This window comes from Colletotrichum fructicola, assembly GCF_000319635.2.
Source record: "Colletotrichum fructicola Nara gc5 chromosome Unknown KSG_Nara_v1_contig05, whole genome shotgun sequence".
NCBI lineage: Eukaryota > Fungi > Ascomycota > Sordariomycetes > Glomerellales > Glomerellaceae > Colletotrichum > Colletotrichum fructicola.
This window is the reverse complement of record NW_027094055.1, coordinates 1,356,805-1,377,945: the sequence shown is the minus strand read 5'-3', so window position 1 is coordinate 1,377,945 and position 21,141 is coordinate 1,356,805. Positions and strand designations below refer to the sequence as shown.

At 52.9% G+C, this 21,141-nt stretch overlaps 7 protein-coding genes across 7 annotated transcripts; 3 read left to right on the top strand and 4 right to left on the bottom strand.

The window, feature by feature from the left end:
• Nucleotides 1–781: 781 nt before the first annotated feature.
• isp4-7 (Sexual differentiation process protein isp4) lies at nt 782–3,466 on the top strand (the record flags this gene model as incomplete). Its single annotated transcript, XM_032037606.1, has 5 exons — nt 782–1,128; nt 1,189–2,673; nt 2,726–3,180; nt 3,275–3,288; nt 3,398–3,466. 5 exons carry the CDS (start codon nt 782–784, stop codon nt 3,464–3,466), a joined length of 2,370 nt encoding a protein of 789 aa, XP_031883639.1.
• A 601-nt stretch (nt 3,467–4,067) lies between these two features.
• On the bottom strand, nt 4,068–5,755 carry CGGC5_v009051 (uncharacterized protein; the record flags this gene model as incomplete). The annotated part of the gene is made up of 3 exons (XM_032037607.1): nt 4,068–5,169; nt 5,294–5,462; nt 5,617–5,755. 3 exons carry the CDS (start codon nt 5,753–5,755, stop codon nt 4,068–4,070), a joined length of 1,410 nt encoding a protein of 469 aa, XP_031883640.1.
• A 1,630-nt stretch (nt 5,756–7,385) lies between these two features.
• CGGC5_v009050 (putative FAD-dependent monooxygenase) lies at nt 7,386–8,690 on the bottom strand (the record flags this gene model as incomplete). Its single annotated transcript, XM_032037608.1, has 1 exon — nt 7,386–8,690. The coding sequence occupies one exon, from the start codon at nt 8,688–8,690 to the stop codon at nt 7,386–7,388; it is 1,305 nt and encodes a 434-aa protein (XP_031883637.1).
• Nucleotides 8,691–9,558: 868 nt separating this feature from the next.
• Nucleotides 9,559–10,857, bottom strand: CGGC5_v009049 (uncharacterized protein; the record flags this gene model as incomplete). The annotated part of the gene is made up of 1 exon (XM_032037609.1): nt 9,559–10,857. The coding sequence occupies one exon, from the start codon at nt 10,855–10,857 to the stop codon at nt 9,559–9,561; it is 1,299 nt and encodes a 432-aa protein (XP_031883638.1).
• Nucleotides 10,858–12,253: 1,396 nt separating this feature from the next.
• Nucleotides 12,254–13,597, bottom strand: CGGC5_v009048 (uncharacterized protein; the record flags this gene model as incomplete). Its single annotated transcript, XM_032037610.1, has 3 exons — nt 12,254–12,792; nt 12,860–13,364; nt 13,418–13,597. The coding sequence occupies 3 exons, from the start codon at nt 13,595–13,597 to the stop codon at nt 12,254–12,256; spliced, it is 1,224 nt and encodes a 407-aa protein (XP_031883641.1).
• Nucleotides 13,598–14,658: 1,061 nt separating this feature from the next.
• Nucleotides 14,659–15,824, top strand: CGGC5_v009047 (SH3 domain-containing protein; the record flags this gene model as incomplete). Its single annotated transcript, XM_032037611.1, has 3 exons — nt 14,659–14,695; nt 14,744–14,844; nt 14,904–15,824. The coding sequence occupies 3 exons, from the start codon at nt 14,659–14,661 to the stop codon at nt 15,822–15,824; spliced, it is 1,059 nt and encodes a 352-aa protein (XP_031883642.1).
• A 1,235-nt stretch (nt 15,825–17,059) lies between these two features.
• dokA (Hybrid signal transduction protein dokA) lies at nt 17,060–20,951 on the top strand (the record flags this gene model as incomplete). Its single annotated transcript, XM_032037614.1, has 3 exons — nt 17,060–17,405; nt 17,545–20,161; nt 20,219–20,951. 3 exons carry the CDS (start codon nt 17,060–17,062, stop codon nt 20,949–20,951), a joined length of 3,696 nt encoding a protein of 1,231 aa, XP_031883671.1.
• Nucleotides 20,952–21,141: the final 190 nt, after the last annotated feature.

The following is a 21,141-nucleotide window of genomic DNA, read 5'->3' as shown; positions in this document are numbered from 1 at the left end:
AGTCTTCCCCCGGCTACCCCTGCTGATCGGGACCCCTCCCGCGGAAGCCCCTCCGACTTATCATGCTGTCCATATCTTCTTTATTCAACGATATTATCCGCCCCCAGAGTTTCGGCTGAGTGGTTCGGATGCTAATGATACCTTATCTTCCAGTGGGGTAAGGAGGATCGTTGGAGAGAGGCCGTCACGCGGTTGCAACGTGCCGCCGTTGTCAAGGGATCCTAACGGTGGATTTTAGAGTTCGACGGTAATTGGACAAGCATTCGCCGTGCCGGGACGAGACCTGTCAAGACGATAAGCGGGAACGCCTCCTCCCCCTCCCCCCCCCCCCTCTTTCCGGGGAAAACGGGCAGCCATTTCAAAAGTTCCACCCTCCCCCTCCCCCAGCCTCAGTCTAGATAACTGACCACGAACGAGAGCGATTCCGCCTTTGGAATTGGGTGGGGAAGACGCGCCTCTGATAACGATTGCTCTCGAGCTGGGATCCATGGCACGTTACGGTTGAATGCTCGGGTGACCGTTATCATTACCATGGGCGACGTAGGCAACTTCCTTCTTCGGGGATGAGCTGGTCTCGATTCAATTGACCAATGGACTTATATGAGGGATGCGTCGGGTCATTCCATGCCATGGCGACTGTTTCCCCTCTTCTCCCCGCAGACCGACGACGTCCGGTGACTCTTGGAGATTCAAGGAGTTGATGAGCCATTGGGCTCAATTGACATCATTCTGCTAAGCCTCGTACACCTCAGCAGCTGCATCATCTTAGACAACAAAAGAGATGGCGCTTTCCGACTCGACTCCGGAAGTGGTCGCCGATGAGAAACATCATGGAGTAGACGTTTCCCAGGCAGCCGACGACCTGGAGAGATTCCAGCGCGACCACCAATGGGACCCTAACCTTTCCCCAGAGAAGGCAGACATGGTCAAGAAGGCGTTGCAAGATGGGGACTCCGAGGAGATCATCACCGCCGATGCCATCCTTACAGAGGACTCGCCATACGAAGAGGTCAGAGCTGCAGTCCGCAACACCGATGGTGAAGAAGTCGCGAACACGGTCCGCGCCTGGGTCCTTGGAATGATTTTCGTCACTATTGGTAGTGGACTGAACATGTTCTTGAGTATGAGGTACGAGACACAGGAAATTCCAAGACGCAGGACGGGCGCTGACTGAAACTTGCCGAACAGGAGTCCAGCTATCAACTTCCCTTCAATTATCGTCCAGTTGCTCGTCTACCCGATCGGTTGCTTGTGGGCGAAAGTCATGCCAACGAAGGTGTTCAACACATTCGGCCTTCAGTGGACTCTCAACACCGGACCCTTCACAATCAAAGAGCACGTAGTCATCACCCTGATGTCCAACGTTTCGATCAGCTACGCCTACAGCACCGACGCCCTTCTCGCTCTGCAGGGCAAGCCCTTCTACGACATAAACCTGGGATGGGGCTTTCAATTGCTCTTCACACTCAGCTCTCAGCTGATTGGCATTGGTCTCGCAGGTCTCTGCCGCAGATTTCTCGTCTGGCCGTCCGCCATGATCTGGCCAAACCAGTTCGCCAATACATCTCTCTTTTACGCTCTGCACGATAAGAGCAAAAGCGACGGCACGCACAGCAACGGCTGGGTCATCAGCCGATACCGATACTTCTTCTACGTCCTGGGAGCCATGTTCATCTACTACTGGATCCCTGGCGTCCTTTGGCAAGGCCTGTCAGTGTTCGCCTTCATCACATGGATCAAGCCGAACAACGTGGTGGTGAACCAACTCTTCGGAGGCTTCACTGGCCTTTCGCTGATCCCCATCACATTTGACTGGACTTACGTCTCTGCGTATCTTGGTGATCCTCTCCTGTCTCCGACGCATACTCACATCAACGTTTTGATTGGTCTTTTCGTCTTCGTTATCCTTCCGACCATCGGCATCGCCTACACAGGCGCACTTTTCTCGGAATACCTACCCATCAACACCTCGCAGACGTACGATAACACCCAAGGCAGCTACAACGTGAGCAAGATTCTTGGTGCAGGATACACATTTGACGAGGCGAAATACAAAGAGTATTCGCCCCTCTTCCTTGCCCCAACATTTGCCCTCAACTATGGTCTGTCTTTCGCCGCTCTCACCGCAGCGATTGTTCACACTGGTCTTTTCCACGGAAAGGAGATTTGGTACCGACTCAAGACAGCCCGCAACCAAGAGCCCGATATTCACATGAAACTGATGAAGAAGTACCGCGATGCGCCAGAGTGGTGGTATGCTGTCCTTCTTGTCATCGCCGTCGGCCTTGGTCTGGCTACGGCTGAGGGATGGGACTCGCAACTACCCTGGTGGGCTTTCTTTGTCGCGAACTTCCTGGCGACAGCTTTCGTCGTCCCAACCTGCACGATTCTGGCCATCTCGAACTTGCCGCTCGCCCTCAACGTGCTCTCCCCGTTCTTGGCTGGATTCATGATTCCAGGAAAGCCTATCGGTGTCATGATCTTCAAGGTTTACAGCACAATCACCCTCGGTCAGGCACAAACGTATTCAGGCGATCTAAAGATGGCTCACTACATGAAAATCCCTCCACGCATCACGTTTTGGTGCCAGGTCGTCGCTACCATCTGGGCAGTCTTTGTGCAAATTGCCGTCATGAACTGGACCTTGGGCAATATTGAAGACTGCTGCGCACTGTAAGTCGTGTACCTGTCGTAGTCCCCTCTCAACATCTAACCGGAGTTTTAGTCACCAAACCGCTCACTTCACTTGCCCCAATGGCAGAGCTTTCTTCTCGTCCTCAATCGTCTGGGGAGTGATTGGTCCCAGACGCATGTTTGGAGCTGACTCCCTCTACCACAACTTCAACTTCTTCTGGCTTATTGGTGCATGCCTTCCTGTCGTCTTCTACGTCATGACAAAGGTCCTGAACCTCAAGTTTGCCCGAGCATTCCATGCCCCGGTCATGCTTGGTGCTATGGGCTGGCTGCCGCCTGCGACGCCACTCAGCTTCTCCAGCTGGGCGATCGTTGGCCTCATCTTCAACCACGGCATTCGCAAGAGATTCCATGGTTGGTGGGGGACGTACAACTACATCACGGCCGCCGCCCTGGATGCCGGTCTCATCATCAGCACTATCGTTATTTTCTTCGCCATAACGCTGCCCAATGTCACGATACCCCAATGGTGGGGGAATGTCGATGGTGAGTGCGATTGTGTTCCTTCCCAATCTGATTCTTGATGCATTATCTCGTCGTCAAATCATCATTATTAAGTCCATGAGCTGACCGTGTCCAGTGTATAATACTCTCGTAAGTAACGCGACGCGCCCGCCTCACTTTCAGATAACACCTGTGACGCAATACCTCACTGCCGTATCCCCTCAATCAAGATCGTCAACTGACCTTCTCTCCCAATTAGGACTCTACATATGGCGCCATTCTCAAGACAGTGGGGGAGAACGAGACGTTTGGTCCGTCCAGTTGGTGAGGGATCGTGAATCACGCCGCATCACGATGCACATAGCCGCGGCTAGCGCAGGGCATCCGTTTTTTTCGCTGCCCGAGATTGCTACCCAAACAGCCAACTTCCCGGATGCAGGCAATTCTGAATGAGTTATCACGTCACACGTCGCGAGCGACTGTTGGAGCACCCGTGCATGATTTCATGATGCAATCATTTTCGGAAATAGTTGTGAAGAGAAGAGAGAAGACAACTTTGCGCTGTGTTTTTCATTATCATTTGTACACTGTCTTGTAATGTACCGTCCTTGTAGTAGATGGCTAGGGCCAGAAAGAAGAAAAAAAGGTCATAAACAATTCTAATTGTAGTCCGTTAATGCTGGGCGGATTCTTCGTTATTTGGTTTGTAGGTATTTGTGAGTGTGTCTGTGCCGCAGTGAAACATGCAATCGTCAATGATGATAGTCGTAAAAAACATGGAGCCGCCCTCATTCTGTCTCGCGCGCGCTCGCGCATCTGACTCCCAAGGTGGTTAATCAAATGCAACCAAAAATATTCGCGCCTCTTATCCCCCGCCGACCGCGTGCCAAAATTTCAATCCAAGACATCTTCCAGTCCCTTTTGATAAGTCAATCTGCCCTGGCTGTCGCAACGTCGTATACGGATCCCTCCTGACGTTGACTACGGGACCGGGGGAGCTCGAGGCGCTGGCGGTATGGCCGAGATGCTCCGTCAATGTGGTTAGACATTCTTCGCTCGAGCGCCTCGGGCCTGGGGGGTGGCGGGTTGCGTTCTCGTTCTCGTTCTCGCTCCTCTCTTCGCGAATGCCTTCTCTGTCGAGAAGCGTCGGAAGCGAAGGAACGGATGGAGGCCGCGTCGTCCCGATCGAGGTTCCGAATGGAGGGCGCCTGTGAGGGGGGCATGCTGTTGTACTGAGCCGGAGAAGCGCCGTTCAGGTGAGGCGGCATCGCAGGAGCCGGCGGAGGCATGTTATTCAGATGGGACGGCATAGGGGGAGCCGGCGGGGGCATACTGTTGAGATGCGGTGGCATGGGGGGAGCAGGGGGAGGCGGGGGTCCCATCGAGCCCATGTCGGGCAACGGAGGCGCGGGCGGAGGCGGAGCGGGTTCGGCGTTGGGGACATGACGAGGTTGAGACTGCGCTTGATGATACGATTCCCTCCGCGCGGCGTCGGCATATGAATCCCTCCGCGGCTGGGGTTCGACGAGTGACCTCCTCGATCCCACGAAGGACTCGTTGACGTGGTAAGTCATCTCCGGAACAGGAGATGTCCTCTCTCGCTCGCTTTCGCCTTCGAGGTCGTAGTCTGGCTCGTCGTCGTCGTCATCGGGACCACCATTTATCACACTCGCCTCCAGTTTTGCACCCTTCTTGCTGACCAGCTTGCCCTGGCGGTACTGCTCCAACGCCCTCTTCAGAACGTTGCGCATGACGGCTTTGTTGACATTCCTCCGCACGCGGTCGAAGTAGCGGGTAACGTCGCCGACGACCATGACCTGCGCGTCGTGATCGACCTCGAGGACATCGGCATAATTGGCTCGCGAATTTTCCTTGACGCGGAACTTGCCCGGGCGCAGCTGCATGCCCACCGGCGAGAAGGGCAATTTGTCGAAAGGCGGCGTCCGGTCATTTTCTTCGAAGACGTAGCCCTGCTGGCTTGAGTCGATTCCGGGCTTCTGGAAGTCGTTCTTGGTGGGGGTGGAGATGGGACTTTTTTCGGGGAGCCGATCGGGTTAGCGAACAGGATTGGGAGGGAGGGGTAAGATGATTGAAGAAAAACAACGGAGTGAGTCGCAACGCAACGACGACGATGATGAAGAAGAAAGATGCTTACACGCAGATAACGTAGTGCGGAAACGTGTCGCTATGTCGAAGGACAATGAAGCGGGTGTATCCAAGGCACTTCCACTCCCATTCGAACTCGTGCGAGTCGGCCCAGAGGAACTCGAAGACATCGCCTATCTCCAGCCGCGACGCGGGGCCAATGTCGTAGCCCTTGCGAGCTGTTGATGGTCTCGAAAGTCAGCAAAAAGAACCACGTTTCAATTTGTCGCGTGGCAGAACAACAACAGAAGAGTCACAGCCTGGTAGCCCCCAAAGGCCCATCGGCGTGGATCTTCCATCTCGTGCGCTGGTGGTGGTGTTTGGGCGACTCACCCAGAGGGTGCTCATACGAGCTCTCATGCGTGCCTACTGACGCATCATCTCCGTTTCCCGAGTCCTTCCCCGAGTCACTCTTAGTGCTCTTGGTACTCTTACTCCTGAAAGTCGTAAATTCTCGGTTCCCGATCACCATCTCTTGCCACATCCCACGGAAAAGGAAGAAGAGAAGAAAGAGAGGGGATTCGAAGAAGGGGATATCTTATGGTTCAAGGTGCCGCTTGAGAGGTCAGAAGCTCTGGCGGGGAAAAGAAAGAAGGATGATCGGTCATTGTAGCAAGACTGGACTGAGACGGGGACTATGACTGGGGGGCAAAGAGAGGTGAGCTGTCGGAATCGGACGTGAATTGAGCCAATGCAATGCAAGGAGCCCAACCAGAAAGCACGCAGCCGATGTCTGGGGCTGCTGGATGGACCGACCGACTGGCCGATGTGGGAGGGACTCAGGGGGCACTGGACAGAGAGGGAGGCAGGGCGACTCGCGAGGGATTCAGGTCAGGGAGGCAGCAGAGAAGGGCGGTCTCGTCAACCCGCGGCCGGCCCTGTTGGCAGCCAGTTGCTCTTTTTTCCGCCACGTCGCTAAAATGGATCATGCGCGGTGTACATGATGCCCAACCTCCACCGCCATGCGTCTGCTCTCATGTCAATGGTCGTGATCAGTCTGCTCATCCCCACCCGCCGCGATTTCAACCAGACATTTCTTGTCCCAGCGCAAACAAGGGCTTCTTGGGGGTTCCAGCGCGGGTCGAGGGACCCGTCACCGCTCTTTCGGCGGAACCTTCGCCGGCCTTCCGGGGTGGCTGATCAATCACTTTTGCCCGCCTTATCTGCTCCGAGGCAGAGGCAGAAAACTTGTGACTATGGAGCTGGGAGGTCGGACGGCCTTGGCTTCATATAGCAACGGCCTGCAAGAGCCTGCGAGAGCGGTTAGGAAGAGCCCAAACATGCTTGATGCGTTGATCACGAAGTGCCTGGCATGATGACCGTCTGGATGTGTGCGGGTGCAGCCGCTATTTTATCTGTGTCTTAGCACAAATGAGGGGTCAATGGGCCTAAAAATAACACAAAATTCCAGGGGATTCCTCCGGCACGATCCTAATCGGAGAAAATGGATCTCGACGAGCCAACATAACACCACACAACGAAAGAAGAGCCTCTTGAAGCCAACGTGAGAGCGAAAGAGCTCAGCAACAACTCGTCCTATGTCGCACATTGCCGTCCAGTCTTCGACTCACCATTGGCGACCTAAAATTTCATGCTTCCGTCCTCCTGTTCGGCCCAGGGGTCTGGGACACTACCACTCTGCACCGACTAGGATCCTGCTGCTCCCCAACCACTCAGGGCCTGCCCGACATAATCCGCGAACTTGTCCCCCAGTCTCTCACCGTCAAGTCTCAAAGAGAGCCTTACCTTGCTTGCCTTCAAAATCTTGTCGGTCAGGTTACAGGCTCTTCACCGACCCAGAATGATTTCATTTTTCTCTCATAAGTGGGCCTGGAAATTCCTTCGAATTTTCCTTTTGTTAGTCATCACTTCAAGTCGCACGTGAGAGAGTCTCTGAGTCAGAGCCACTGGACTGTCTCTCCAGCTGTCTCTCTCGGCAATGCATCCTTGAGTCTCTTCAACGGTATGCGCAATTGGCGCAGGATCTGTACATTTGGGACCAGAAGGACTTGAATCTTGGATATTCGAATGACTAAGATGCCCCTATGCACAGAAATGTTAACTAACGCTACCTAACCAGACCCCACGCACGGAGCTGAATCTCAATGCGTCACCGGCTTGAGCTCCGCCACAGGTCTCATGGCGAACATGTGTCCTGCGCCCCCAGTGCTCCGCTTCACCATGACCACGCCTCTCTCTACCATTGATCGCTCGTACTCCTTCAACCTGGCAATCTTGTCTTGGGTCTGTCTTGAGCCGGAAGAAATTTTAACCAGCGCTCCGAACAGGTCGGCAGCGTCTTGGAATGCCGAGTTCGCACCAACACCTCCGACGGGTGACATGGGGTGAGCTGCGTCTCCGAGCAATGTGGCCATTGGATGCGTGTCCTCGGCAGAGTTGATGAACTCGCTCCAAGCCGATGTGAAAAGCTCCTCAGAGGTTGTATGGAAAGCAAGGGTAGATGCGGACTCCACATCTTGCTTTTCGATCAGCTTACGTATCGACGAGTGCCACGGCGATGCCATGGATTGTGCCTGTTGAGCCGATTGGGCATGGTCGAATCTCAAAAGCTCCTCAGACTTTGTTGGCACTACGTCGTCGCGGAAGCACAAGACCCAGTAGACGTAATCAGAAGGAATGTGGTATTTCATCCTCATGACTGAGTCCAAGGTCTTGTCGAACACCATGTTGTCGCAAAAGAGCTTCACCGGGCTCTCGCTGGACTCTCCAGTAAGTGACATGCCACCGACAATCTCGGCAGGCACAGCAGACGCCAACTCTGGTGTTCTAAAGGTCTTTCCAAACACGGCTCGGCCTTCGGTGTCCAACACGGTGAAGTTGGGCAATAGCTGTCGTCGGATAGCCGAGCGAGTGCCGTCTGCACCGACTAGGAGGCTGCCTATCTCCTTGGTCCCGTCACCAAAGGTAACTTCAACTTCGCCTTCGGAACTCGTGGTGTAGATTTGAAACTTCTTGCCAAACGAAATATGCTCTTCAAGACCTTCCAGCAGAATGTTGCGGAGAATGGCGCGGTCAACGTTGTACGCCTTGCCTTCCTGGAACCCCTGTCGTCCAGCCCCGGTCTTGGGAGGCGGGCCGGGGAGAGGCGTTGCCCACTCGGTGGGCGCGCCAGTTTTCGCATCCATCCGGCTGAACCCTGGTTGCATCGGAGCGGAGGTTGCTTCGAAAGCCTGCCAGAGGTGGCCGGGGAGAAGTTTCTGGAGAGCAGCGGCTCCATCGGGGGAGATGCGGATACGGTAGCCCTGGGTGCGGAAGGCCGCCGAAGTATCTCGCTCGAACACGTGGAATGGGATCGGATGGTTGGCATTTTTGAGACTTTGAGCAAGGGCTAGACCGCCCAGGCCGCCGCCCACGATGATGATGCGTGATGCTGGTGAAGAACTCATGATGGCTTTGCTATTGGTAGTGATAAGGTTTGAGAATGCTCGTAACCTAAGAATGTCGTGACTCGGTGCGTGTGTTGAGCTTGATGATACGAGAGAACAAGACGCCAAAGAGACCAGGCGTCGGTGGCATTTATAACCGCGTATTGATTTGAAGACATCTTGACATCCGGGCATGGACGTTTATCATGAAGTCGGGTCATACATGGAAATTTGCCGAAGACCGGACCCGGTTCTGACGGTTGAGCGGTCGCTGGTGAGACTGCCACATTGTTTCGGGACCGAGCGTCGCATCCGTGGCCGAGCAGTTCCGCTGACCACCTGCCGCGAGTGCCGGGTCGCCGATGAAGACCATCGCTCGGCACTAGCCTCCATAGTCGACGCCACTCAGATTTTGGTGGCTGAGATATCTCACAAGGTCACTGCGCCAGAGCATATAAAGTTGAAATCAGACTGGTATTGAAAAGTGTTGCCCTTCCGCCGCTACGCGTTGCTCTACATTGTGACCGTCGTATCACAAGTCAAGAGTGGTTCTGTCGAAGTATTTGATTGGCTAGTTTTGTCAAAGCTTCGATTTACTGGGATCTCTTTGAGTGGCGCGAAGTGCAATACGTTGCAGCGAACTGAGTTGGGATCTGAGAATGAGATTGAAAGACACTCAAAAGCCATGGTAAGGTACTCATATCACACTAGAGATTTTCCGAAATACATTGGCATTTCTTTTCTACTGAAAGCTACCTCAACAATCTTTCTCATTTTATCTTTCCTCCAGATCAAAATATTGGTAAGTTGCATCTCATGTTCCTCGACGTCTGCTGATATCCCCAACGTATCTCTGCCAGGCAATCATTCATGCCCCTAGTTGCTTAGCTCAACGCACAATCGCGTCCTTGAGGGAGATATCGGTCGGAGCAAGAGTGGCAACAGTGACGTGAGGCCACGTAAGGCGAGCAAAGTTGAGCATGACAGTCTGAGAGTACTGAATCTGAGTGTACTCGACAGTCACGGTTCTTGCTGTTGTGATCTCTTCATCGACGACGAAAGTAGGAACTCCATCACGCAGGCCATGGGCTGCCGGTGAGACTGTTCCACCTTGTCCCGGCCTGAGTTCAACCTCGGCCCGCACAGTTGAAACCCAGTACGTGGCCGTCATGCTCACTGCATTGGCATTCTTGGGCGGTCCGTTTTGGGTCCCCTTGCCGTCGACCAAGAAACCAATGTTGCTCGTGCCCCCACCCGGCGATGAATCAGTCGACACGGTGAAAGTAGTGGACTTGGTGATTGTCTTATTCTTGTTGACCTCGCTCAAGACGGTATTGGGGTCCTTGATCATGTCCGCAGTAATGCTCTTGTTGTCAAGGAAGAGTGTAAGGTCTTGAGGCAAGCGATGAGTAGCGTTGTTGCCTGCGTCTTGGCTCCCAAATATGATTGGGTTTTCCTTCTGATTGTCGCCGATGAGGAACGGATTGATGTCAGCGGAAGGGAATTTGGGCGGACCATCGGTGGTTATGGCCTCTTCGAAGCACTGAGCATTGATCGTGGTGCCATGTGGGATAGATCCCATGCGTGCGTAAGATGCAGGGAGAGCGGGGTCCTCTGTCGGGGGGACGCGCATCCAAAGACCAGGCTCGAAATGGATGACTGGCTGACGGGTGTTTGGCTTGACTTCCGTCAAATCGATGATTGTTTGCACGTAAGAGATTCCATCAAGTCCGATGTCTTGTTGATCGTCCAAGCCACGGTTGGGTACCGCTCCGTTCCCATCACTGGAGAGAGGCGTGGAAAAGACCTGAGTCTCTGCCGTCAGATTCAACTGCAAGATATTGTCTGTAACACCAGCATCATTGCCTTGAGGTGGAACCTGCAATTCACTGATGCCGGCCTTGGTGTTGTTTGGTCGGAAGATCGTGTTGAAACCAAGTCCTTTGAATGTTCCCTTGAAGTGACGGAGGACCTCCAAGTCAGGGGTTTCCAGGGTGGATACCGGAGGCTTCAGGTCAGCAACACCGTTGTGGCCGTTGGTACCCTTGGTGGTGTGTCCATTGGTACCGTTGGACGCAGATTTACCGTTGACGTTGGGAACCGCACCCTCTTGAAAGTGCGCCGATTCAGAGAAGGTGAAGCCTGGCGGGAGGCTGATGGAGACAGCGGGGGCAGTGAATTGCTTCATGGTAAAGTATGTATAGTGATGATGGGATGAAGATGTGATAAGAAAGGGTAAGGAAAGAAAAGCAAACCCAGCTGGACTGGAGGTGCACCTTTATGTAGAAGAGCAGTCGGCATTATTGACCGAATTATCATGGTTGGGTCTGCGTAGAAGCTGACAACCAAACCAGTCTTGGAATGGAAAATACATGTATGCATGAAGGCGACAGTGATGGCTTCACCATATGGGCTGATATAAGACAGGCTGAACGCCGTGGCGTAGAGCTGGCCAGATGCAACGAAAATGAACAGCCAACTGATTCATCAATGCCTGTCCTGAGACCTTGCAACTCCTGAAACTATACCTCTGATCACCATACCACTACTATGCGTAGGTACCACCAGCTTTTCCGCCTCTTCAGGTAATTTCACATCGACGGTCGACCACTCCAAACCCTGTAGACCATTGATGATCAACTATCGCAATCTGACTAAAATCTCACTCGAAAATCAGCTGGAGAAGTATTGCCATTGCGCCGCAGAAAAGAGCATGGAAGATAGGGAAGGTACCATGTCTCAACTTCAGAGTCTTTGGGCGGCATGGGAGCATGGGGGCAGGAATTCTGGCGCGAGCCAAACGTGGTAGGAATACGCCTTGTCCTGCAACCGGCATCCAAACAATCTACCCGCGAGCTGAATACAACCGGCTTCTTGCCTCCGAACCTTTCTATCTTCTCTAAACAGCTCAAAATATGCTTTCAGAAAGGCTATTGCGCTGTGGGCGAAATGAACACCGTAAGCTCATTGAAAATATGGCCACTCTTGGTTCTAGGCCGGCTGCAGATGTCAGACCCTGAGTGTCATGGAATGCATGTCTCACTCGACGGCAGAAAACGGTCGCAATGTCAGCCTGCTTGGTATTCAAAGGCCTGCTATTGGAAACGAGAAACAGCTAAGTTTCAGCTGACCTTGGCAGAATTTTCAAGTCGAGGGTTTCTCTGACCGAAAACATCATGCACCCGGCCAACAGGCATGGATGGACGTGGACTAGTATTGCCTACATACCTACCACGCCTGCGACTTCAAGTTTCATTTGTCAGCTCAGCTCTACGATAGACCTCTCGGACGATGACAATTTGGTGGCTCATAGCAACGTGTCCGGCCTTAGCTGACACGCGGAATCCCCGCACACAATACCGAGACATGCACCACCACCATAGGACTCGCCTAGCTCCCGTAGGGCTCCCGAGTGGTTCCCGTCCCGTTAGCTCCCGCTCTATGAAATTGAAATTGCGGTCAAACAGTGGCCACCATCGGGAGGGAAAGACGAAAACATCAAGCATAGGTGGAACTAGCTCCCTAATTGTGCCCGAGTATAGTCAGGCTCCAGGCTCTGACAATAGCCTCCTCCAACCGTCTTCTTAGACTACCATTCCTACCCGTATCTTCTCAGTCTTCGCGGCTCTTTCCATCAGTTCTTGGCGTTGATGATTGAGTATGGCGAAAAGAATCTTGAAGGCAATAGCAAACCAGTAAATCCCCGCAGCACCAGTAAACAAGGTACTGAGAATGATAAACGCCAAAGCCTTTGCGCCATATTCGACATGAATGCCCAAGTTCCTCCCTAACATTCCAATCGTACCACCAACAGCGAGAACCAAGGTGACGGTGATTACACCTATGCTTATCTGGGATCCAGTCGCAAAAAGTGAGACGAGAATGTTCGCCAGCATGTTCAGCTTACTGGCTCTGAAAACCACTCCCGAAATTGAGCTGATGATAAGTAATGCGTTTCCGACAAGGGCTATTATGTAGAATGCAAAAAGAATGTTTCCGAGTGCCGAGAGAATGTCGTCGAAGGAGCCGAAGATGTCGGCAATTTGCCCAGAGAATGGTATGGTAATGTTCGCCACTCCTAGGGGGATCTTCGTTGGGATTTTGGAGACGAGATCCTCAACTCCTAAGTCTCATCAGTCAATAATTCCCTAACGGCACATAGTAACGGTGGCTAGGGCCTCGTATCTTACCAACTCCTTGTTCGCTATATCGAGGACACGCCGACATGGGCCCGGATGCTCCTTTCGACGACTCATTCAGGGGCATCCCCATGCACACATTCGCCACATAGAAGGTGTACTGATTCTTGATGCCAATGATGGAGCTGATCTCATCTATGAAGGCCTTTTCGATAACTTGAATTTCGCCCTCGATCCCGTGCGTGATGTTTCCCAGCAGACTACCAATGGCACCCGCAGCTGCTGGAACAGCAGACTCAAGGCTCCCAACAATTTGGGCTGGATTCGGAATCAGGCTCGCCAGGGCTGCCGGATTCTCGAGAACAACCAACGGATTTGGTATAGAGGATGCAACTCCTTGAAGAGCGCCTATTGGGTTCTCCAAAATTTCCAAGGGATTTGGTATTGTTGGTGAGGGATCGGGGACAGGTGAGCGGCCCGCAAGTGCGTGGTGTTGAACAGGGGCCTGAACCGCTCGAGAGGTTGTGCTGGATTGGTTCAACGATGTCAAACTTATCTAAACGCTATGTAAGAGCAAGCTGAAATGGCTGTTCTGTTCACATAACATACCGAGAGGAAGTATACGTCGCTCGCCTGATCAGCCTGCCGACCGGAGAGGACAAGAACCAATGTCAAAGAGAAAGAAACAATGCTGAGAGCAGCCGGTAGCAAGGCTGACCGACGATATTGCCGCCGACTTGCGACCCGGCTCTCTAGACTGGCAGTTGACTGGCTAAATGCGCTGAACATGTTGAGAGGGATCAGGAAGAGATGAAAGATGAGGGACTTGGCGACAACAACTATCCCAGATCGAGTGTGATCATGCCATCTAGATTAATATCATCAAAACCACATGTGAATTATTTCTCATCTCCAAAGCCCCTTGCGAATCAGATCTTATCTCCGCGTCTAGAAACCCGACACGAAAACGATGATCCGTACCTGCCGAGAGCACTGCCAGCACGGAAAGTATCTTCGTGAACAATGACTCAATGGCCTACAGACTGTCAGTAGACAGCCTCCACATCCCAGGGCCACGATCTTATCATAGTGAGATCTGATTCGTTCATAAGAGGCTTTCAGCTAGACATTGACCGGTGTTCCCCACGGGATGGATCAAAGTCTCTCAGATGCCGGTGGGAGCCACAGATGTCGTGTGGCAGTTGTCATCGCGACTTACAAGCCGCTTTAGGCAACGTCTCCAGCTCAGCCGCAAAATGCCCTTTGCGTGTCTGCGCCTCGCAGGGCTCCAGAGTCTAATTCCTTCTTTACGTGATTGACGTTTCGCAGTCTCTTTCCCCGCAGGGCACGTTGGCCTATCAGCGCTTACGGATGAACCTGAGAATACTCTGCTTTTGGCTTCATCTCATGTTCTCAAACCGGTTCATTACCCGTTTGGTAGGTGTGGCTATCAACACACAGACAGACGCACGTCAACGGCATGTACGTTCGTTGGACCCTTCAACGGCAGATGTCAATGCATGTGAAGATTCGTGGAGGCTGAGTCCAATGAACGGAGGGGAAACCTCGAAAAAGGAAATCGAGTCGTGATGATGTACGCGGCCGGCCTGGATGAGTCTGGGTCGCTTCTGATTTCCCGGAGAGGGCAACCTCCAGATGTCCGAAGTGGAAGTCGATTCATGAGGGCGGCATTGAAACAGCTGGCCAGCTGGATCTAATAATACAAATATGGCAAAGACTCGGCAGTCTGCAACAACAGTCATGTTTAAGGCATACCAATTGAATGCTTCACTGCCAACAATACTGTATCTACCCTTTTCTGACGCATCGAACTTGAAGTCTCAATCATCATGGGCTTCCACAACCCACTTCCTTCATCTATGGAGGGTCAGTTCAGATTCAAACATTACATGTACAAACACTGACAGCACCCAGCTGAGTGCAAGAAGTGTGCAAAGATTTTGACATCTTTTGTTGATGCCAGGCGCTTCGGTCCCGACAGAGTCATTCCAGCCAAAGTTTTGTCTTCAGCCAAGGTGGGCATCCTTCTCAACCGGGCCATCGGGCAGAACCGCTTACACAAAGTTTTCATTAGGGTCTTGCAGTTATCACTGTATTCAAAGCCGGCCTCTTTGGATCAGGCAGATTCGGTAGTGGAGTTGTCGTTGCCCGTCTGCCGAATGGTTCATGGAGCGCTCCGTCCGCCGTCGCCCTTGCCGGCACCGGCATAGGAAGTCAAATCGGCCTTGAACTTGTCGATTTCGTCTTTGTTCTCAACAGCTCCGACGCAGTCAAGACCTTTTCTCAAGCAGGATCCCTGAGCTTCGGAGGCAGTCTGTCGCTGGCTGCCGGTCCTTTTGGACGCACAGCAGAGGCTGCTGGAGCAGCCAATCGACGAGGTGCCGCGGCCATCTACAGCTACTCAAAAGCCAAGGGATTCTTTGCTGGGATTTCTCTGGAAGGCTCAGTGATGGCTGAGCGGAAGGGTGCGAATGACAAGATGTACGGATGGCCGTACTCTGCGGGCCAACTCCTCTCCGGAGTAGTTGAGCCTCCTCACGCAGCTGCGCCGCTGATGGAAGTTCTCAAGATGAATGCATTTGGAAGCTACATGATCTTGCCGATTGGCATTCAAAGTCCGGTCATGCCGAGTCCTAGGTTGGAAGCTGAAAGAAGCGCCGGCTCTAGCTACGATGATGCGGATGTGCCCCTGGTGGCACTGTCACCACGTCCCCTTCGGTCCAGACCTGAGACTGGCACGATGACATCGCAGCAGCAGTACAGGGAGCATGAGGAGCAGCACGCTGCGGAACAACGCCTGCAGGCCCTTCGATACGAGGGAAGCCAATCTGGAAGACAACGGCCAAGAGGTCAGCAGCCCGGCGCACAGCATTCTGAGACAAGGGCCGGGAGGCAAACGTCGCCGAGACAGCACCTGCAAAGACAGGAATCTGAGAGGCAGAGATCCGAAAAGCCTGCCCAGTTATATCTGGATGATCAGTCGAACATGATTTGAATATGGGCAGCCCGGTATTGGGTGACAACATGGAGAAGGATTTCAGAAGTCATTAGTCTCGCTTCATGCCTAGGACAATATTGCCTTTGAATTCGATGCTTCTTTTACCTTTTGAGCCCAGCCACATCCAATTTGTGGAGGTTTACGCCACACTATGAAAATGAATTCGATGCTTACTTTCCATTTGCGTTCACTTAGTCTCTTACCGTTTCATTGTACAAGTGACAGAGTATCATTGCTGTCACTTGTCAAAGATTTAATTCCCGACCATCTTGACCCGCAGAAGATGAAGAAGCGGAGTGCGAAATGCTGTGTGTTGGACAATGAAGGGCGCTAACCCAGGGGCTAGAGCAGAAGTAGATACCAATGCGGGCCTGTTGTTCCGCCTATCTTCAGTGCACGTGCCCAAGAGCAGGGGGCCATCATGTCTTGGCTGTAAGCATCCTCGGCTAAAGCGGCCTAGTTTGACCATTGTTTTCGCAAGCCAAGGTCATACAAAATACACCGAAATTCACATCGACAAAAGTCCATCAAGTATTCACTAGCAAGAGGTTGAGGCTCCGGCTTACCGGCACTGCGGGACGTCGGTGCTGTTTAGTCTCAACCTTGCCGGTTGGACATGCAGATACAGCCAGTTAGACAAGCCAAAGAGCCGGGAGGCGTCGCCAGATGCGTGAACATGGCAGCTGTCTTAGACTTTAGTCAGTTCCCTAGTAATGAACGGCGCGGATCGCGTGGGCAACTTGATCCAAACGAGTCATTGTCACTGGCGACATCGGATAGGCGTCCTGGAGCACCATAGGCTCCGCATGGAACTGGGGACCCCCCCGAGGTGGAACGGACGAATAGATCGAGGCATCGCTTAAGATATCCGTGCAACATGGAGCCTCGGCCGATTCATCGAGATTCACTGGACGAGGGATGATGTCACGCTCCATGAGGTTAGCCGAGTTATTTTTTCCACGAACGTGTCGCCACGTCGACCGCCCCGAACGGGTTCTAGAACCCCAACCGCAACAACCCACACGCACGGTAGATCGAAAACTCGGCCGAGGGGGCGGGGACGCGTCAATCTTACCCTGAGAGGCAAATGTCAGACCAGAAAAAATAATGGAAAATTAAGAAATGCAGAGAGACGTCTGATGTGAGCTTGCTTCAACACCGAGGCCACACCGAGAACCCATCCCAGGCGCGCCGCAACGTCTTACCCCTCACCGATTGTTCGCGCGCATCCGATGTCAACCTCCACCGAGGCTCAGCGCGAGCGGGAGGTTCAGCGCTACCTTCAGAGCTGGCAGGTCGCCCAGGGTTCTTCTCTCAACGTCGCCACCAATGTCGACAGCATCGCGGCGCCTGACCTGCAGAGCACAGGCTACCAGGCCAAGGCGTCGCCGGACAGGACTCTCACGGCCTTCTCCCAGCTGGCCGTCCTCAAGCTCGACGTCAGGCGCGCCATGGTGTCGCTGATTGACTCTACCACTCAGACCATCCTTTCCGAGGCCACTCGAAACATTCAGCTGGGAGAGCTTGACAGCGAGGCTGCGGAAGAACCGGTGAACAGCACGAACAGCGACCTATGGCGTATGTAGACTCTCTCCAGGAGACGGCCCCAAGGAGCCATTATGTCGCCTGTGCCAAGGGTTGCCCTCGGCTTTGCAGAGTCGTAAAATGGAACCTACTCTTGCGGTGCCGTCATGCTGACCATGAAAACTTCAAACAGTCGGCGCCACCATTTTATCCCGTCCCGACGCCGTCTGCGAGCACTCACTCATAAACACCTGCACCGCGATAGACTCCCCGAAAGATCGGCCGTACACCGTTCCAGGCCTCATCGTCTCCGACTGTCGCTACGACTCGCGCTTCGCAACCCGCCCGTATGTTCTATCAGAGCCTGGTGTTCGGTTTTATGCCGGCGTGCCAATTTTCTCTCGAAACGGACACAGAATCGGCTCCTTTGCTGTGTCGGATGAGCGCCCTCATGATGGACTCACAATCGAAGAGATCAAGTTCATGCAAGGCATTGCCCAGACTGTGATGGAGCATCTAGAATGGGCAAGGGACCGTGTGGATCGCTTCAAGGGTGAGCGTATCGTTCGGGGATTGGCGGCTTTCGTTGAGGATTGCTTCACTTTGAATGACGACAACATTTTGGCCAAGGACGATGTATCCCCGAACCCAACGACGATTCGCCCTCCCGAGATGGCGCTCAGCTCTTCGAAGCGCCCTCTTTCGACAGCCAATGTTTACTTTCGTGGATCCGGATCCCCTCGATCATCCCTGCCGACACGCCTACGACAGGCAGCGCCGAACTCTCCGCCACAATCGCCGCCGAGGAACAACTTCAAGCAATTTAACAAGCAGAAGCCCGATAGTATATCGAACCTCTACCACCGTGCGGCTGACATCTTGCGACGCTCGACACTCGCTGACGGTGTCGTCTTTCTGGGTGCCACAACCACAACCTCCAGACAGCTGAGCAAGGCCATGAGGATGGGAGGATCAAAGTCGTCCGACGAGGACGAGCAGTCGCTACCAGTTACTTCAGGCTCTGAAGGCGTGGGACTCGACAGTTCTGACTCCGACACGTCACCTGCGGCAAGACCTTGTAAAATCCTGTCTTACTCCATCACTGATGAGCAGACACGCGCTGGCATGGAGCAGGGTCCTCCTCTTTCACTCGGAACACTCGAAAAGTACTTTTCCATGTTCCCCATGGGGAAAACGTTGTCCTTCACTGAGACTGGAGCTGGTGTTTCCTCAGAAGATGACAGCGCAAGCGACCGAGAGCTCATCAGAACAGGGCCCCAGGCAGGCGAGAAAACCGGAGAAGGAAACAGGCGCCGAAAAATCAGGATGGACCATGAAGAGCTTCTCAAGAAAATTCCCGGCGCAAAGTCTGTGGTCTTCGTTCCACTTTTCGACTACAGTGAAGACAGATTTGCTGGAGGTTGCTTCTTGTGGACGTCAGTCACTGGGCGTATGATGAATCTCGACCAAGACCTCTCCTATCTGCGAGCTTTCAGCAACAGCATAATGACTCAAGTTGGACGTATCAACACACAGAAGAACGAGGCCGCAAAGACGACATTCATTGCCAGCATGAGTCACGAGCTGCGCAGCCCTCTTCATGGAATTCTAGGCTCAGCAGAACTTCTCAAGGACTCCGATACCGATACATACCAAGCGGGCCTCGTAAACTCCATCTCTACTTGCGGCAAGACGCTCCTCGATACTCTGAACCATGTTCTCGACTACAGCAAAATCAATCGATTGGGACGTGCGCAAATGAGGAAAAGCGCAAGGCAAAACAGGCCCGTCGTCCTGTCTTCTGACTCTCTTGAGAGTCTAAGCATGACGGCAGTAGTAGATCTTGGTGTTCTTGTTGAGGAAGTTGTCGACGCTATTGCGGCAGGCCACTCATTCAAGAAACTTGCGGGCGCAGCCGCGCTGGGATCAACAAAAACAACTGCAGGTCAACTCGGAGGACCCATCGAGATTGGCAAATACCAAGCGCCGGGAGCCGACGGGCCTGTCTCGGTGTTGGTTGACATCTGTCCGAAGACTTCATGGATGGTGAAGACGCAACCAGGCGCTCTCCGCAGGATCATTATGAATCTCTTTGGCAATGCTCTAAAGTACACCACGTCAGGATTTGTGCTTGTTTCTCTCACCGGTCAAGCCAGGTCAGATGGGTCCAAGGTCAATGCCTTGATCAGGGTTGCAGATACTGGCAAGGGCATCAGTGACGATTTCCAACAAAACCGTCTGTTTATCCCCTTTAGTCAAGAAGACTCATTCCAGCCTGGCACCGGTCTTGGCTTGAGCATCGTTAAGCAGATTGTGGACTCTCTTGGTGGCACTTTAGAAGTCAAGTCTGAGCAGGGCAGGGGAACGGAAGTTGACGTGCATCTCCGGCTTGCACCTGTTTCCGACCCAGCAGCTCATCAACCTGACGAGGCCATTCGCTCAGTCGCGGAACAAACAAAAGGCAAGAAGCTTGTGCTCTTGAACGGATTCACCACACCACAGCCCGCGTCTGTCAGTCGACAAGTTTCCAAGATTAACGAGGTGCTTTTCAACACTTGTTCGAATTGGTTTGGCATGATGGTAGACAAAGAAACCAACACAAACGTGTCAGACGCCGACATGTTCGTTTACTGCGAACCACCTCCTATTGAGGTACTCGAAAAGCGATTCCGCGACCATCAAACGCCCTCAGCACGAAAGGTTCCGATCATTATTGTCTGCCAAAACGCGGAAGAAGCGGTTCAGATTTCTCATAAACATACAAAGGTCTTGGGCCAGATGTCTCAGATCGTTGAGGTGATACCACAACCGTAAGTCAAGCTCTTCATTCTCAATGCCTTAATAATATGACACTGATTTCGATACAGTTGTGGTCCACGAAAGCTAGCCAAGGTCTTCAGCAACTGCTTAAAGAGAGCAGAAGCGGCTGCAAAGGCGCCAAACGGAGAGAGTATCTCGGTCACCGCATCAAATGCCGAAATGGAGCCAACGATCAAGGAACTCCCCATGGGCACACCACAACCAGACGACAGAGTCATTGTACACTATGACCAACCACCTGAAGAAGTCAAAGAGGAGCTAGTTTCGTCTCGTGCAATCAGCAAATCGCTAGGCACGGTGCAAGTCAAGGAAATCGGCGGGACCGGCTTGAAGGAGCGCAAAGACAGCAAGCTGCACGTCTTGCTGGTGGACGACAACAAGATCAACCTGAAGCTTCTGGTGATGTTCATGAAGAAGTGTGGCTACTCGTACGAGGAGGCAGAAAACGGACAAGAAGCGGTTGACAGGTTCAAAGAAGCTGCGGGCGTCCACATTTCAGAAGACGCACCCGAATACGAGAGACCGCGTCGGTTCGACTTCATCCTCATGGACATCAGCATGCCGATACTCAATGGATTTGAAGCAACCAGGTATATCAGGGAGTTTGAGCGCGAACACCGGATGCAACAGCCGACGAATGTTATCGCGCTGACGGGTCTTGCGAGCGCCGACGCAAGAAGGAACGCCGAATCTGTGGGTATTGATGTGTTTATGCCAAAGCCGGTACGATTTGCGGAATTGAAGACGTTGTTGTTGGCAGCTGAGACGCACGGGCGATGATAATGATCTATGGGTTGGGTGGGATTTGTTGACACCATTTCCTGGTTTCCTTTTTAAAATATTAAACACGACTAGATGGAACTGGTTTTCAATCATAAATTTCAATTCTCCTTCTGGTAAATCAGGACAGCTACACATCGGAACTTGTTCTCTCTCTCTCAGACTTACGATTCTACCTTAAACTACACAA